The 16,713-nt window shown below is 48.0% G+C and overlaps 2 protein-coding genes across 3 annotated transcripts in view; both read left to right on the top strand.

Annotated features, from left to right (window-relative positions):
• The first annotated feature begins 1,158 nt into the window (after window positions 1-1,158).
• Window positions 1,159-3,515, top strand: Dbp21E2 (putative ATP-dependent RNA helicase Dbp21E2). Its single transcript, XM_011150394.3, has 7 exons — window positions 1,159-1,336; window positions 1,424-1,642; window positions 1,742-2,056; window positions 2,152-2,409; window positions 2,484-2,597; window positions 2,660-3,051; window positions 3,240-3,515. The coding sequence occupies exons 1-7, from the start codon at window positions 1,265-1,267 to the stop codon at window positions 3,472-3,474; spliced, it is 1,605 nt and encodes a 534-aa protein (XP_011148696.1). The 5' UTR covers window positions 1,159-1,264; the 3' UTR covers window positions 3,475-3,515.
• Window positions 3,516-7,013: 3,498 nt separating this feature from the next.
• LOC105188780 (signal-induced proliferation-associated 1-like protein 2) overlaps window positions 7,014-16,713 on the top strand; it is a 70,097-nt gene continuing 60,397 nt past the window's right edge. The window contains exon 1 of one of the 2 annotated variants that reach the window (XM_025300492.1): window positions 7,014-8,470. The gene's annotated coding sequence lies outside the window, so the exon portion shown is untranslated. The remainder of the gene's footprint in view (window positions 8,471-16,713) is intronic. The other variant, XM_019843957.2, reaches the window with a different exon arrangement.

Here is a 16,713-nt window from a genome sequence, read left to right on the forward strand (position 1 = left end):
TTGGAACGGACGACTCGTATCGCCGTCTTCCTTTCGAGATGATTGATTAATTGCGGCGCTTTCCGCTCTTGTAATTTTTTTCCTATTGTTGCTTTTAATCGCATGGTAAGAAGCTGTTATATCGCGATGATTAGGATTTTATTTCTTGCCAACGTCCTTCATCCTTTTTATATTTTTTTTTATTTTAATTCTTTTTAATGCATTTCAATTACTCACGAAGAGTTCGTGCGAGTCAAATCATAATAGATTACCGGGTTTGATTAATGATCATTACTGTTAATCGTACTATTAGGAAATAAAGGTCTCTTCTATTTTATTAAAAGTGGCAATATTCGAAAGCAAAAGATAATCCGATTTTTTAATTTTGCTGAAAATAAAATATTCTGTTCGACTATTGTGAACGTAACGTATAAAAATTAAAAAGTCATTTTTGTAATTACTACAAGTCGGTAAAGTTTAATATCATTTAATTTCAACTAAAACTATCAATGTGGCTAAAAAGTAAAAATTTCAAACTGTAAAATGCTTTTCGAATTATCTCCATAGCATCGTTTTTGCTAAAATTACAACCCATTGTATCTTATCCATTTTTTCTGGATAGAATAAAAGGACGTCCAACCCCCCTTTGAATAACGTTACTACCCTATACAATAAAAGTGTCTCTGATTCATTGTCGAGTTATATTACGACCTCATTTCCTCGTTAGGGTAAGTGGCGGCTCGTAGCGGAGGCTTTGGAACTAATTTGCAACATCAAAACATCTGAATAACGGGTCTAATGATTCTTTAGACCCTTAAGCCCCTTGCACAATGCCAGGCAACGGGCAATAAGAATAAAAATAGACTAATCACAATAGATTATTCTTGTAATAGTCGATTGCGATTGGTCTATTTTTATTCTTATTGCCTGTTGCCTGGCATTGTACTTAGTTGTTTCCGCAAAAATAACGGGTATACAATTCATTAGACCCGTTATTCTTTCACTGGCAATAAGGGGTCTTTGGGCGTTCGGTGGATTGTTGGACCCGTTATCTGATTGTGCGCGTTTCAAATTAGTTCCAAAGTCTCCGCTACGAGCCGCCACTTTCCTTAACGAAGATTTAAGATAGTAGTATGACTCGATAATAAATCAGACGCGACTTACTTTTTGAAGTAGTATTATATTCGTGAGAGTCTCGTCGGTAAGTTAAGATGGCGATCATCTAGTGGAGTATGTTGACAATGCTCGTTGTGCTCACGTGTTGTCCAATTGTTAATCGTTGACAATGTTTTCTCGATTTTGCAAATTATGTCCCCAAACTACAAACGTTCAATTCGTAAAATTACAAAGGTGCTATGTGAGTGTATTTTATTTTCTCTGGTTGGATTGGTATAGTAGTACACGTAGAAAAAATTTATATATACATTAACATTGTCTATTACAGAGAAAAGGTTCCAATAATAAAAGGAGAAGCAATGTGACTAATATTAGCTCATCAGAAAAGGTGGAAAACGGGATACCTGTAATCGTTTGTAAGCGTAAAGAATTGAATTTTTATAATGGGCAAAAGTATTCCAAGTTTGAACCTATACCACTGGCTACCAAAGGATGGAATCATTATAAGTCTAAAGGAGATTTCTTCTTCATACATCCTCTTGTAACTGTAAGATAATTAATAACTAATCATTTCTCACTGTTTAGTATTTCCTGGATTAAGCATTTTGTTATTATTTTCATTTACGAATGTGTTAATATCTTTTAGGTAGAGCAAGAAGCATATGAGAAGTCAAATGAAGTAAATTCTTTTGAACATTTTTATCTAGACCCACGACTGATAAATGTCTTAAAGAAATATGGCATTACAAAGCCTCTGAAGATACAAATAGATGGAATACCCAAAGTAATGAGTGGTGCCAATACTGTTATAACAGCTGAGACTGGTTGTGGAAAAACATTTACTTACTTACTGCCTATGATCCATAAAATTCTAATGTGGAAAACATTGACAAAAACATCATACAATACTCCATTGGGATTGATTATAACACCCACTCGAGAATTAGCGTTTCAAATTGGGGTTTGTGTTGCATGTTTTTCCTAATATTCCAGTAAAACTAATTTGTGCACATATGTTTATCTTTGAGAAACATTTTGAAAAACACTTTTTTACAGTTAGAAGCACAAAAGATATGTCAACATCTGAACATCAGTACAAAGACCATTACTGGTGGAAAAACAAAAAAGATAATGTTAGATCCTCCTTTAAGCAATGTTGACATTATTGTAGCTAGTTTTGGAGTTATCAGTAAATTAACAACAAATTTTATATACAAATTAGACATGGTCAGGCATATTGTATTGGATGAAGCAGATGCTCTATTTGATGAAACATTTGAAGAAAAGTTGCAAGTATTCTTGAAAAGAGTGCCAGTACGTTTATATTTTCGCTTGTTTGCAGAACATTCATCTAATGCATGTATATTCAAGTACTACAATGTTTTTAGCTCGGTTTTGCACAAAATCCGGATGAGACTAAATTTCCGAGCGCTGCCCAATTCACGCTAACATCTGCAACTATGCCTTCCAGGTTGCAAGAAGTATTGCAGAATATTGTAAACGTAGGTATAGAATTGAACTAGCGCTGGAACCACTTGGTCTTTAATGCGCTATTTTCTCGCAGATGGATTCACTGGTGCAGGTGAGTTCGGACAAACTGCATCATGTTCTTGTGTCACAAAAATTCATGAGAGTGGGGTCGAGCAACAAACCAGTGGAACTCCTGAAATATATTAAACCAAAGGTAGCAAACAAGGAGCCGGTAATTGTATTCAGCAATAGTAACAACACATGCGGTTGGGTCAATATGTTCCTGAAGAGAAGTAACATAAATACGGTTCACCTGAGCGGTACCATGCCGATGTACACAAGAAATGGCATGTACGCTGACTTTAAGAGTGGCAGGTGCAACGTGTTGTGCACCACAAACGCGGGCTCGCGAGGTTTAGACACAGTGGCGGTGAAACACGTGTTAAATTTTGAGTTTCCATTTGATACCGCCGACTACATACACAGGTATGTAGCAACGAAGTCTATCTTATCCGCCGTAGATCTGATTTGTACAAGTATATTTGTATGTGCCGAGAATTCGAGCCGAGCAAACAATATGAAATGTCGGTAGACAAACGTTTACATTATTTATATCACGATGTTATATGATCTGCAAGGGGCAAGCTTCAACCGTTTGATCGGTGCGGTTTCAGATGCGGTAGAACCGGACGAGTCGGTAGCGTTAAAGATTGCAGAGTGACCAATTTCATTAGCACCCCGGCTGAAATCACTTTGGTGCGCAGGATAGAGAAGGCAACGCGGAAAATGAAACCAATACCGATCTGCAATATCTACGAAACGCAGGAGGACAACACTTACGAAGAGCCGCTCGACTTGAACGTTGACGCGAATGAGACAGCCGAGCAGGAATTCAGTATACCGTACTGAGAGATGTATCACGCATTAAAGTATTACGTAAATAAAATTTCTCTACTCGTTTAATTTTCCGTACGAAAGTTACACGAGTATTCGACGCTACTCGACGTGGACATGTGGATTCGCGCCGATAACGTTTGTTTTTCGCGCAACTTATCTAATTAGAGTTCCTCGAGGACAGCGCCGTGCGCTGGTGTTTTACGAGGAAGCCCGCGGAATGCCGTCCGATGGGATCAACTAATTAGCGAAATTAGCGTCGCCCCTATCGCCGTTTGACCTCTTAAAAAGACTTTATCCCGAATAATTATCCTCTTTACTCGACTGATGAGCTTGTCGGATTAATTACCGTTGCTCATATCCGAACGTATCCGCTCAAACTTTCATTTCAGCACACACCTGCCCCCTCCCCGGAGTGAACTTTTTTTCTAATTCATTTTAATTCTCCCTTCTTGTAGGCAAGTTTTATACAGTGGATAGAGAGTGGCGAGTCTCTGCGCGAACGCGAACTCGTCGACGTGGATAGCGACGATTCGCCAGACGAGGAAATTAATCGGGCCGCGTCCTACGCCCGAACGCTTCCCTCGCCCGCTACTCCCCGCTGCTCACTCTACGGTGACTCCTTTTATCGCGGCGATTCCTGAATTCCGAGTTTCAGTTCCAGGGAGGAAACCACGACCCACACACACAACACACGTGCGTGTGGCCGTCCATCCGTTCGTCCAATGTTCCGTCATGTCCGGCCGGCACTCCCACACCGAACGCCCACACGCACGGCAAATAGTAATACTCCCCCGGACGGTGGCAGACCGTGCGTCTAGACCGTCGTCGCCGCTGCCGCCGTCACCGCCGCCGCCGCCGCCGCCGCCGCCGCCGCCGCCGTCGCCGCCGCCGTCATCCCCGTCGTCGTCGTCACCGTCAGTTTATTATTCTCGCTGGGTTTTAGCGAAATTAAACGCGCCCGGCACGCGTCGACGTCGTTTGTTCGTGCCGCGCCACGTGGTGGTGGGTGCGCCGTGGATCGTGTCACCGCGGCGCACGAAAGAACTGTGTCCCACGATAACATCCCATCCCCGAGAGACGAGAGAGACAGAGAGAAAGAGAGGGAGAGACGTCTCGATGGGGACGCGAAGGCCAGGACGAGTTACGTCGGCCGCGTGCATTAATCGCAAAAAACGCGGTCGTTCGATTCCGTCGCGCTAACAATGGTGCATAAATTCGCGCTAGAATATTGTCTATCTGCGGGGAATATTGTTGGATAACTCGCACAATGCGTCGACCGCCAAACGGACGTCTAATTTCTGTCCCTCCAGTGGCAATTAAGATGTCTCTCTGCTCATCCGGTGATGCGTGAGACTCAATTTCATTTCATCTCGTTGAGTATAACGGGACGAAACCTTGTTCTTGGTTATTCTTCGCTCCTCCCCCCCTCCCTCCTGCCATTCTCTCGTCTCTACTCCGCCTTTGTTCGTCATCTCGCGTGCGTCTTTCCCGTTGTGGTTGTCGTGCGCTGTGATCGGTCAAGACGATGCTTTCGTGCGGCCGGATACGCTTCTGTTACGTTCGCGATTTAACACGCGTCGTTAGCATCCACGCGCACCGAAAGTACCGCGGTCACGCCTTTAGTACACCGTCATTAAAGTTACATCTACGAGCGAGCGTGCCGCGAGGAACGGTAAACGCGAGCGATGAGTTGTCGGTAGTGAGGGCGGTGGCGTAGCGGCGATGATAATGGACTAATTAGCGTGGGTAGCCGCGTGACATGTAGGACAAGGGGCAGTTCGGAGGCGGCCGACGACGTAACATCTATGCGGGAGATCTGGCCCGATCTTAAGCAGACTCGCGCGCACGCCACACGCACGGCTGCCGACAGGCGCCGTAAACTTTCAACCCGCGGTGTGTACCGCTCTGGGATTTATTTAACCCATTTCCATCTCTAAAATTGGATAACTCCGCGGCGCGCGAGATGTTTTCGTCGTGCGACCTTTGCGCTACACTTGCCCTCCCCCTTCCTCGGGGGGGGGGGTTTAAGCTGGCGTTTGCACCGTACGGAAACCCGAGCGTCTTCGATGGAGCACGCGTGGACGAAATTTTCCGGTGAACGTTCGCTGGAGATGAGATAACGCGACGACGACGCTGAGTTGAGAGAAGATAACGCGATATAAGGATAAGCGCTGGCATCCTCGGAGCTACGTTTGGTTAATTGAATAATTTTCATAAGCAGCTACACGTGAGCGTGACTAGGAAACAATTACGTATCGCGTTTAATTGTTCTGATTAGAGAACGTGCACGAGAAATATGCGCCGTCTGCGCGCAGCTCGCGCTCAACGAGATCATTCACAAACATCTTCGCTATTACTGTTTACGCGGAGATGCCCAACACTGGCTTCCGCAACAAGGCGCATTCGCGTCCAGCCATGACCGGGGAAGAGAGGTATGATTATTTTTCTTGGAAAGACTCGTCCACGACAATGACCCGCAGATAAAGAGGATAGACCAGTCATAGTTTGGAAGTTTGAGTTCACTTGCATGTTTACTCCACATAGATAACGGAAACGTAATACGGAGACTCGTCATCGAGAAGATTACGAAGAATATTAAAAAATGAAGCAGTTGCCAACGAGGCAACGACAGATATTCACGACGGATCGTCAAGTTTAATAAGATAAGACTGTTACAAAATCTCTCGTCGTCGGTGAATGATACTTCGTATCTGCGAGGTGAGAAACCGCCATAATGAATACACGAAGTGAGCAAAAAATTGAAGCGTATCGGTCGTAAATCTCTACTATCGAGCACATTATTGCCGTTCGTATAATCGCCTGTCTTCTCGCACACCGGAGCTGAGAATTTTTTTCCACCATGAGTGCAAATTGCCACGGAAACTCTCCATCTCCGATATCGTCGCGCTTCGTAACGCTTCGATATCCATCAGCATTTCGAACCAGCGAGAGTTTCGAATACACGTCTGAAATGGGAAATTGATTTCGGTCATCGGCTTTTTGCCGCAACCGCACACACGCCGTGCACCCTAATTCAATTTTAATACCTGCCTAAGGATCGCGCGTTCGTGACCTTCTCGACGAGGAAGCGTTTCGCCAAGTCATGCCTGCGCAGGAATCGAATCGGGAGCAGAATCTGTGTAACCGCGCGCTCTCTAATCGTTGTCACGATCTACGAAAAAAACAAGGGAGTGAGGTGAGGTAATGCATGCCGTTACAATTTAAATCTGCGGTAATAATTAGATTTTCGGTATTTACACTAAGAAAAAAAATAAAAAAAATATTTGGTGGGCTAATAACATATTTTCCTAAATTCGATTTTTTTTTTTTTTTTTTATTAAAATAGAAGCAACAATCGCTTCCGTGAAAGTTACGGTCTTGAGAAAATGTATATTTTCTCGCCCGAGAAAGATATCCCTTCAATGTTGAACACGATGTTCATCTTCTCTCTCCACGTGTTTCACAAATTCTTCGGCGCGGTGAAGTTGCGCGCACGCGCGATGTAACGCAATCGAGCTTTAAATTACAAATTTGGAATATCCAGCTGAACGATTCGAGGAGCTCAGTTTCGTCCGAAGAATTTGAGGAATTAGAGAGGAATCACCGTAACAACAAACAACGACGAGCACATAACAGATCCAATCGGACGAGTCATCCTTTGGTCCTTCTTTCATCCGGTCTTTCCGGGCCAACAAGACGCGACCGCTCGCCTCGTTCGCCGAAAGTGCGAGAAAGAAGACAACGTGCGGCTGGAAACAATGGGCCGCCGCTCGCTCTTAGTCAACTCTACGCGCTCCATTCGCTCGCATCTCGTACCCTGAGGAGGACCCAAGTGGCCCAGTGTTTCTCGGAGTACGTATTACCAACGGCCACGCGTTGCCTGAAGCTCACAGCGGCGGCGGCGGCGGCGACAACGATGACGACGACGAAGCAGGGAACGAATACTGCGTGCGAGCGAAAGGAGGGGGCAAGGTATCGCCAATGACCGGTCGACCAGGAGCAACTTCAGTCGTTCCGCGGAGCGCAAGCAGTCGATATTGTGGAGCGTCGGTGCTCGCGCGCGAGGATCATCGTGTCCGTCGGAGTTTCCGCTGCAATTTTCACCCTCACGTGCGCGCGATCTCCCCGAGCAACGTCGCCGAGAACCGCGAGGCCAGGCGAGGGACGGAGAGCGGAGAGGGCTGGAGGAGGAAGAGGAGAAGAGGCGAGAAGCCACCTCGCCGGAGTTGCGTTCGACTCGACGCGTCGCGCGGCTGACTTCAGTGCGACAGCACCGTCTCGTCGGAATGGAACGCGGCGCGCTCGCGAGGTGTGCGTCGTTGTGACTTTGTGACATTGTGACGTTGTGACTCGGCGTCGGTGACAAACACTGAGTCGTCGGGTTTACGCGCGCTCGCCGCGAAGAAGAGCGCCCGCTCCCGCGCGGCCTCGGTTCGCTACGGTGAGATCGTCGGTACGGCACGCTAAGAGAGTGAAAGAGAGAGAGAGAGAGAGAGACGTGGAGCGTGAATTTCTCTCGCGTCTACACGCGCCATTCTTACGATACTTGCGCGGCTGTATCGTTGGACGTCGGTTACGAGTGCGCGTCGTCGTGCGAAGCGAGCGCGTGAAGTCGTCGGCCGTTTCGTCGTGAATCGAGAATCGCTCTCGCCGCCGGCGATCTCGGGGGATCCGCGCGCGGGCGGAGGGGGCGACGACGCGCTGGAGATCGCGGTCGAACGTGAATCGATCGGGCAGTGATTAACCGTCAGTGATCGCTGGTGCCTGAGGTTCCTTGGTTGGTGATCTGTGAGGGGGTACCTGGCCGAGGAGAGCGGCGGAGGGTAGGAGAGGAGTCACGCGGCCGGCGGGGGGCCTCTGTGTGTCGCGTGAAGTCGGCGGAACGTCGCGCCGTACAGTTTGGTGCTCCCGAGGGGAACCGGAAGCCGCTATATTGGAGAAGAAGCGGGAAAGCGGCGTGCCGCTCTTCTGTGTGCCGCGGCAGAGGCGTTCGTCCCAGCCCGAGAACGTAAGTCGCTTTTTTCTTTTCTCCAGAATATTGCAGGCGCGAGGCGCTCTCTCTCTCTCTCTCTCTCTCTACCTGCTGCGACTCGTGCAGTCGGCGTCGCAAAGTCGGTTGAAACACTGATAAGTGATAACGCTGATAATAGCCAGCGACGACATTAATGCGTCGATTAAGCGTGCGATGCACGTTCGGTGCACCCGGGAACGTTTGCTAGGGCGGGGATGGGGGGGATGAAGTAATTGTTGCGTGTATTGAGATTCTTAAATTCGTTATCGCGAGAGAACGCCGAGAGTACATCGATATAAATTTGGGAGTAAACTTTTCCTCACAACCGAACGACGCGATATTTGGTGGAACAGTTTAACGTTGCGCTAATTAATTATCGCTATTACATTTTCATGCTCTGCCGATTCTCCATCGGCCCCTCCCGACAACAATATTCCGCTTCCAACGAGAAAACAGAGAGAGAGAAAGAGAGAGAGAGAGAGAGAGAGAGAGAGAGAGAGAGAGAGAGAGAGAGAGAGACAGAGAGAGAGAGAGAGGAGAGGTCGTCTGTTAGTGCGTTTCTTGCGTTGCTTTTTCCTCGGTTTTTACCGGCGACCTCCTTTACTCGGCTGATTCCCAACATCCGGTGTCCCAATTTACTTGCTGTTTGTCAGTCCAGATCTAGATCAATCCAGATCTTTAGAACTTATCATCTTACAATAAGTGACACATTGTTGAACCTGACCGAAAAAATAGTCGACGTTTCAACCATTTCGATGCCGATTGCGCTCTCGTAGTACTTAAATCATGCTCTCACCGCGACCCACTTGGCAAGAGCTAAATAATCCTTTGTTCGTAAAAACTGGCTCGATTGGAGAATAACGTGGTAATGAGCACTGTGCTCAGCAATTTAAACTGCAAAGCAAACGATCTCGCATTTCGCGGTGATTGTAGCGCTAGGTAAACACCGGAAAGTTACACTCGCGACGATTCGCTAATTTCGCCGTTCGACGAAAAACCGCGTCGCTGGGAAAACGAAGAGAGAGAGAGAGAGAGAGAGAGAGAGAGAGAGAGAGAGAGAGAGAGAGAGAGAGACCGACCTATATTTCCTCGTGACGTTGTTTATTTACATACAGTTCCGCATATATGCGGCGCATATACGTCGCGAACGACGTTCGCCTGGGAACTCTTTCATTCGAACATGGGATTTCGCTCCGTGCGAATTCCGTCGTTCGATTCGTTGCGAATCGTCTGGAGTTGCGGACTTGATCCTGAGGAAATCGTCGGGAAGCACACGCGGGAAAGCGTCGTCGCCGAGACGTTGCGAACGCGCCGGAGAAATGCGCGCGTGAAATCGACTGGAAGTGATCATCGCGAAGCGATATGTTGAGAAAAAAGGTTTTGTTAACGAAACACCGGTAACCGCAACAAATGATTTGTCAATGTGGGGTAACAAACGACTCCGTTGTGCCAACAAATGATTTGTTACTCGCGATTTGTCGCTCTAACCAACAATTTTGTAACGGGAACAAATGGCATTGTTATGTTAATTCAACGAATCATAAATTTTTGATTTGCTGGCGATACATATGGAATACGAGCAAAGGTTAGAAATTATGCACAAACGAATCAGTTGTGTTAACTCTTTCTCGCCAACGTATAATATATGCATAACAAAATACGTAAAATACTCGACGAGACACACATGCAATTCTGCAGCAGCGTGTATCGTAATTACCGAACGATTCAAATATAGCTTCGTTACATTTAATTAAACATTGGTAGAGAAAGATTAACAAAATAATAATTCTGTGTGTGTATTGCAGAAATTCGAGGAAAGAAATAGAGCAATGCATTATCATATTAATATTTATTTTTAGCACATTTTTATTTTTATATGAAATTAACAAACTATTAGATAAAATTGGGTAAGGTTAAAGAGGATATACGTACAAAGGGGCTCATACTGTAAACATACTTTTATCAATAAAAAAGTCTGTAAAAGCGGTTCGTAGCTTTTTAAAAAAACTTAAAAGTTACACTTTAAGAGATGCTTTTTTTCTACATATGAGAATTCAGAATATGGGCCGCAGAAGAGTCACGTTAAAATTACAAATAACGAGAAATGATCTGTAATGTTGCAGTAACATTGTTGTTGTTTGATTCGTTCCCCGTACAATTATTAAGCGGCAAACGTTCATTTGTTGTGGCAACAGAAGTCTTTTTCTCAGTGTGTATGCGATTGAGTGACGACACGATTCAAACGAACGAGACGATCGGCGAGATCGCCTCTCTCCCGTGGCGTGGCGTTGCAACGTAATGATTCCGGAGTCATTAATACGACGTGCGGGACGTAATCACGCGCCGATGACAAGGTCGGTGCGCAGCGACACGCCGATGACGAGAGAGTAAGCCCCACGTACGAGTCGCTCTGCGCGTGGACTCTCTCGCGTGTAATTAATCTCCGCGATTGATAATTAGCGAGGCGGAATTTCCTCACACGCAATTACCATGGCATCACGAGCCCTCGCGCGGCCATGGGATCGCGTGCGTGCTGCCGTTCGCGCAATCGCGCTACGTAACGATCGTTATCGTCGATCGCAATGATCTTCCATTTTCTAATCGCGCGCCTCGCGAGAAAAGGGAATCGTCGCTCTTTCTAGCGGAAATTTGATTCGAGACGCGAGAATTAAGCGGGAAAGTGCACGATGTCGAGCGCGAGAAGGTTAAACGACGATTCCCGTCAACATCTCCCCAGCTGACAAGTAAACCTCGGGGAACGTCAGACGCCGATTTGTTTCCGAGTTTTTTACAGTTATTTTTAATGTCAAAATATAAAGAAATCTGTTGTCATTTTTAGCTTAAATTAATTTCTTCAATTTTTTCGAAATTTCTGATGTTTTTTGTTCATTCTTTTTTTGTTCATTTCTTGTTCATTTTTTATCACATTTTGACGTTAAAATGAGCTTTGTTTGCTGGACAGTGAGCCGAAAGATTATCCAACGTCGAATGTAGCATAAAACTGTACACTTTTTCAGCAATGACGTCAGCCATATTAGATCCGCCATTTTGAATTTTACAAAATGACTCTGACTCATAATCGGCGACATGTGTGTGCAAGTTTCAACAAATCAGGTATATATATTTTTATTAATAGAAGAAATATTGTTTTAAATATATATAAAATAGTGTACTTGTGCAAAACTTCAAAAGTTTCGAAAAAATTGAAAAAATTAATTTAAGCTAAAAATGATAACAGATTTCTTCATATTTTGACATAAAAAATAACTATAAAAAATTGGAAACAAATCGGCGTCTGACGTTCCTCGTGGTTTACTTATGAGGAGGAGAGGAGAATCGGTCGGAGAACAAATTTCGAAATTATCCGTGCAGAAAGCGAAGTTGAATAATATATATCATAAAATATAGATGTAACAAACTAAACAAATAATGCATTGTTCCGGTGAAACGGCAATTCCAACGAGACATCGTGAGCCTCTCGGAGCGCGAAACTCCCTTCTTTTCTCATCTGTGTCACGATGACGTCGATCGTTCTCGTTCCGTATTGATGATATCTTGCTGCCGCCCACGAATCATCCGCGGATCATCATTGAAGAATGAAGCGCGCTGACGCGCACGTGGGACGTTGATATTGCGTGGAGACGAAAAGCCTTGCTCAATCGGCCGTAACGATCCCCCGCGCATCTCACGCCCATCGAGGTCTCGTTAAGGTCCCTCACACCTGAACTTTGAGCGCCGTCGACCGTCATTGGCGAAGTGACCTTTCCGCGCCTCCGATAGGAACCTCGACGATTCCGGGGCACCTTTTCATCGCGGCGTCTCGACTCCGCGACCCGGGTGACCTTGTTCTCCAATAAAAGAGAGAGCAGCGATTTCCGCTTGATAGCCGAATGAAGAGCGGAGCGTGTGTGGAACAGAGAGAGAGAGAGAGAGAGAGAGAGAGCGCCGGGAATATTATCATTTCTGCGCGCTCAAGTCACCATTGTATGCGACATATCGCGGCGCGCGCGGCGATACGCTCGCGCGCGGATATGCTTGAGAGCGCCGGAGAAATTCACCACCGTTCGTTTAATGTACAGGGTGTGGCGGTATGTAACGACGGTACATCCGCGGATGAGGCGATTCTTCGCGCAAGAACACGGAGAAAAACGATCGGCTGAATGAACGTGACGGCGAGCGGGTCGAACGGCCGAAGGAAACAGCACTCCCGCTTCTTACGAGCTAAATTCGGCTCCGAGAAGGAGGAATTCTGCAGCTCGGCTCGTTCATCGTCGTCACGTCGCGCGATTCAAGCCACGTTTCTTTCGCCGCGAGTAAATCGAACAATCTCGGAACGCGCGTCCCTCTCTTTTGTCGAGCGAGAGCACCCGCTCGGCGGAGGAAACGAGGAAACGAAACGAATAGAACGCGGCGCGGCGCGGCGCCTCTTCAGAGTTCAGCCACGACCTTCGCTGGCCTTGCCTCGTGCATTACCGGATTCGTCTCCGTGCTCCGTGGAACAATTAGGTGCTTACCGTGCGCATCGGAAAGGCATTCGGATGCATATGGATGTATGATAATACAATCATCAGCTGCTACGACGCGCCGCGGTCGTTTGTGAAAATGTCGCGCCGTTTAACGGCGGAATGGCCGACCTTATCGTTTTCTTTCCGATCTGATTAACCTCGTTGATCTTGCTCGCCGCTATTCCTACGCAACGTAGCGAATGACCTGAATCTCGTTTTGTCGTATTGCTCGTGGGAAAGAAGTTTCAACGCGATCTTGCTCGCCGAATGAATTTCCAAGTTGAGTGTTATTCGCGGGCGAGCGCTTGCTTTCTAATGAAACGCCGGCCGGAATTACTTCCCAATTAAACCGCAGCGCGGCCGTGCGTGTGCTCTCGTCCCGGCGCGCCGGTGACATCAAGATCTCGCACCGCATCTCGCAAGGTGTCACCGTGGGATTTCCCGAGAATTCATTCGCAGAGACACTCTTTGCGGTGTCTTCTTCTCGCAGGGTCGCTCGTTCTGCGCAAAACTCTTCGTGCCTGCGACGCGATTCATCGCCGTATCATCGTCTCGAGATACCCCGCAGTGTCTCTCGTTACCCCAATTCCCGAGGAGCTATTTTAGAACAAGGATCCCCGCTGCAGATGCAGCTGATCGTCGACGAGCAAAGTTCAATCGATCGAGCGGATCGAGCGCGGTCGCGTCCGCCGCGCGATATTTCTGCCGCGACAAGGTCAGCCTCCCAATACGCAGTCGCTCATCGATATCTCGAACGATAGATATCGCGTGGGCAGTCCTTATATGGGCCGCCTTGGTCGCCGATGTATACGCATCGGCGTGGTCCTGCGCCGGCCGCCTCCGGCCGACGTCCCCGTGAATTTATTCGCGAGGTCGCGCTTTAATGAGGACGTCGTGACGCGATCGGCGAGTCAACGAACGTGTCTCTTCCGTGAACTTCCGAACGTCGATTCTTCGACTCTCTCTCTCTCTCTCTCCCCCCCTCTCTCTCTCTCTCTCTCTCTCTCAGAATCAAAAAAGCCAGTTTCTAACGCGCCTTTGATGTCGCGCTTGTTTCTTCTTTTCTTTCTCATCGGGGGGGGGGGGCATTTCGCTTAAAAGTGCGCACACGTGCCAAAACACAAGACCTACAACGGCCGATAGAGAAACTGTCGTTCGTGCTCGCGCCGGCGACGACTTTTGCAATTACGCATTTGCACCGCGGAGACATGTGCGGGACATATGGCACTTTTGAAGATAGTTCTCGCGCGGCTCTCTCGCGCGCGCGCGATGCTCCACCTGTCGCGCCAAGTATGGGAAATGTCCACGGTTCCTTTGCCCTCCCTCCTGCCGCTCGAACTATTCTGGAATTCAAACGGAAAGTCACCGAAACGTCGCAACCTGTTCGTCTCACGGCCTCCGAAACAGCCTGGCTGCCGAGTCGGCACTTCGGCAGCCGCCGCCGCCGCCGCCGCCGCCGCCGTCGCCGCGCGCGCCGGGTCGCTAATTAGAGATTTTACGGGAGGCAAGAGAGATGTCTCGCTCGTACTAGTTCGCATACATTAAGGATACAGCGAGGAAGAGCGAGTGTCTCCCGACACGCCACTAGGTATTGCGCATAATGATATAAATAAGAAGGACAAGTAGGACGCGATGTATGCCATATATCTCAATAATTGGATTCGCCGATGTAACGCGCGTTACATATTCGAAACCGGACTGGCCGCACTTGCCAAACAAGCGCGGCTCCGGCATAATTATTATCCTAGCAGGAGAGCGCGCGCGCGCGCGCGCGCGCGTGTGTGTGTGTGTGTGTGTGTGTGTGTGTGTGTGTGTGTGTGTGTGTGTGTGTGTGTGTGTGTGTGTGTGTGTGTGTGTGTGTACACGCAGCTCCTCTCGGCCGGCCTGCGTCGGGACGAGCATTCAACGTCGCTCAAATGACCTGGTATGCGCGTATCTGGCCGGGGTCCTGCTCTTAAAATTCTTCAAAAACGCAGGCCCCTCCCACTCGGAAGAAGCGTTCGGGAATTCGTTACGTTGCCGTTACCGAGAGAGAGGGGAGGGGACGGAGGGGAGCGGGGGAGGGAGGAAGAGCGCGGCCTTTGTGTCCCACGCAACGAGTTATTGTATTCCTGTCGCGTGTACGGCTGATGGCGGTTCGTTATTACGCCTACTTCCGGTCGCCGCGGATGATCGCGCGGCCGACGAGTTTTCCGAATTTTCGTCGCTCGCGCTCGGAGTAGCCGTGTGGTCGAGGCCTTGACCGACGGCAACGACATTTTCTTTCTTTTCTGTTATTGTTGGCCGCGTCGATGCAGCGGTTGCTTCCAGTCGAGAGCGGCGAGGCTCTCGCGTGAAATTGGCTCGGTGACGAAAATCAGGACAGCCAGGCTGAGTGAGAAGCACGTCGTCGTCGTCGTCGGAGAATGCCTCGGGATGATCCTCGAGGAATTTCTTCCAAGTTGTACCTAATCTTTTTTCGTCGATCTTCTTACGGCGAGTCTCAAGAGCTTCGCTTTCGCCACGAACGTACGGCGAGCTTGTTAAGAATCTTAACTTGTAGCTGCGGCTTCGCGCGACGCTCGTGTGGATGCACTTTTTATGCGACGCACGACGCACCGCCGCTTCTTCTTCCACACTCGGAGTGTTGGCTCCTCCGTCCGTAGACACGTTTCGCTTTGAGAAACACGATTGTTCATCCCGTAGCGTGTTCAAACATGTCTGGCATGGGATTTCGGAACGGCCGTGTCAAATCGGCTTTGACTTTGGATGCTAGTTTCTACTTCTTTCTACGGGCAATGTGACTACAAAAGGGCAACATACACTCACACACACACACACACACCCAAACTTCTAACTGATTTACTTCTAACTAACATTAAGAGCATAGAAACTCTCGTTGATGGAGCATCTTCATTTCGTAATGGCGAATAATCGTCGGCCGGACAAACCGACGCAGCGCTGCATTTCGAGAGCGCATTTAACCGTTACGTTACGTAACCGTGTCTGAGCTTTGTTTACCTACCGCGAAGATCGCACACGACGTTATTTTAGAAGCAGACGCCCACGATTAGCGTTAAACGCGCGTCCAGAATACGCGCTGCTGTAAATAACTGATTCCCCTCAACTAACCCGATAACGAGATTTACGCCGCGCTCGAGGGCATCCTAATCGATCCTATCGGCACCTATCGTCCCGTGATCGTCGCAAATCTCGCAATTGCGTCAGTAAAGTATCGGTGAGGAGCGGGCGGGCAGCCGCTCGCTTCGGCGAGTCCGCCAGGGAGAGAGAGAGAGAGAGAGAGAGAGATCGCCTCGCAGCGACACGAATGAGGCACGCACGATGCGCGCGATCGCGCGTAAATTCCGGCCGATTCTCCAATTAATGCGTATCTTACGGTGCATCCCGCGGCAATGCATCGGGAACGTATACCTGGCACCGAGTCATCCGGTGTCATGCTCGAAAACGCGCAGCGCCTTAAACCTTAAGCCGGTTTCACACAGAGAGCGGAGGATTGCGTCGTTAGAAATGAGCCGCTAAAATGTACCGTGTTCTTCTCGGCTTTCTCATGGAACCTTTAGCGCAAAGTTTTCCTTTTCTCTTTTTTTTTTCTTCTTTTCTTTTTCTTTCTCTTCATTCGGACGCGCTCCTTTGCGTATCTCGCCATTCATACAACTCTATACAATATACCGACGTATGTATCCGTCTCGGTGGTACCTGAAAGGCCAAATATTATTTCTACGTAGAGGAGCCGAA

This window comes from Harpegnathos saltator, unplaced genomic scaffold (assembly GCF_003227715.2).
Source record: "Harpegnathos saltator strain DR-91 unplaced genomic scaffold, Hsal_v8.6 scaffold37, whole genome shotgun sequence".
NCBI lineage: Eukaryota > Metazoa > Arthropoda > Insecta > Hymenoptera > Formicidae > Harpegnathos > Harpegnathos saltator.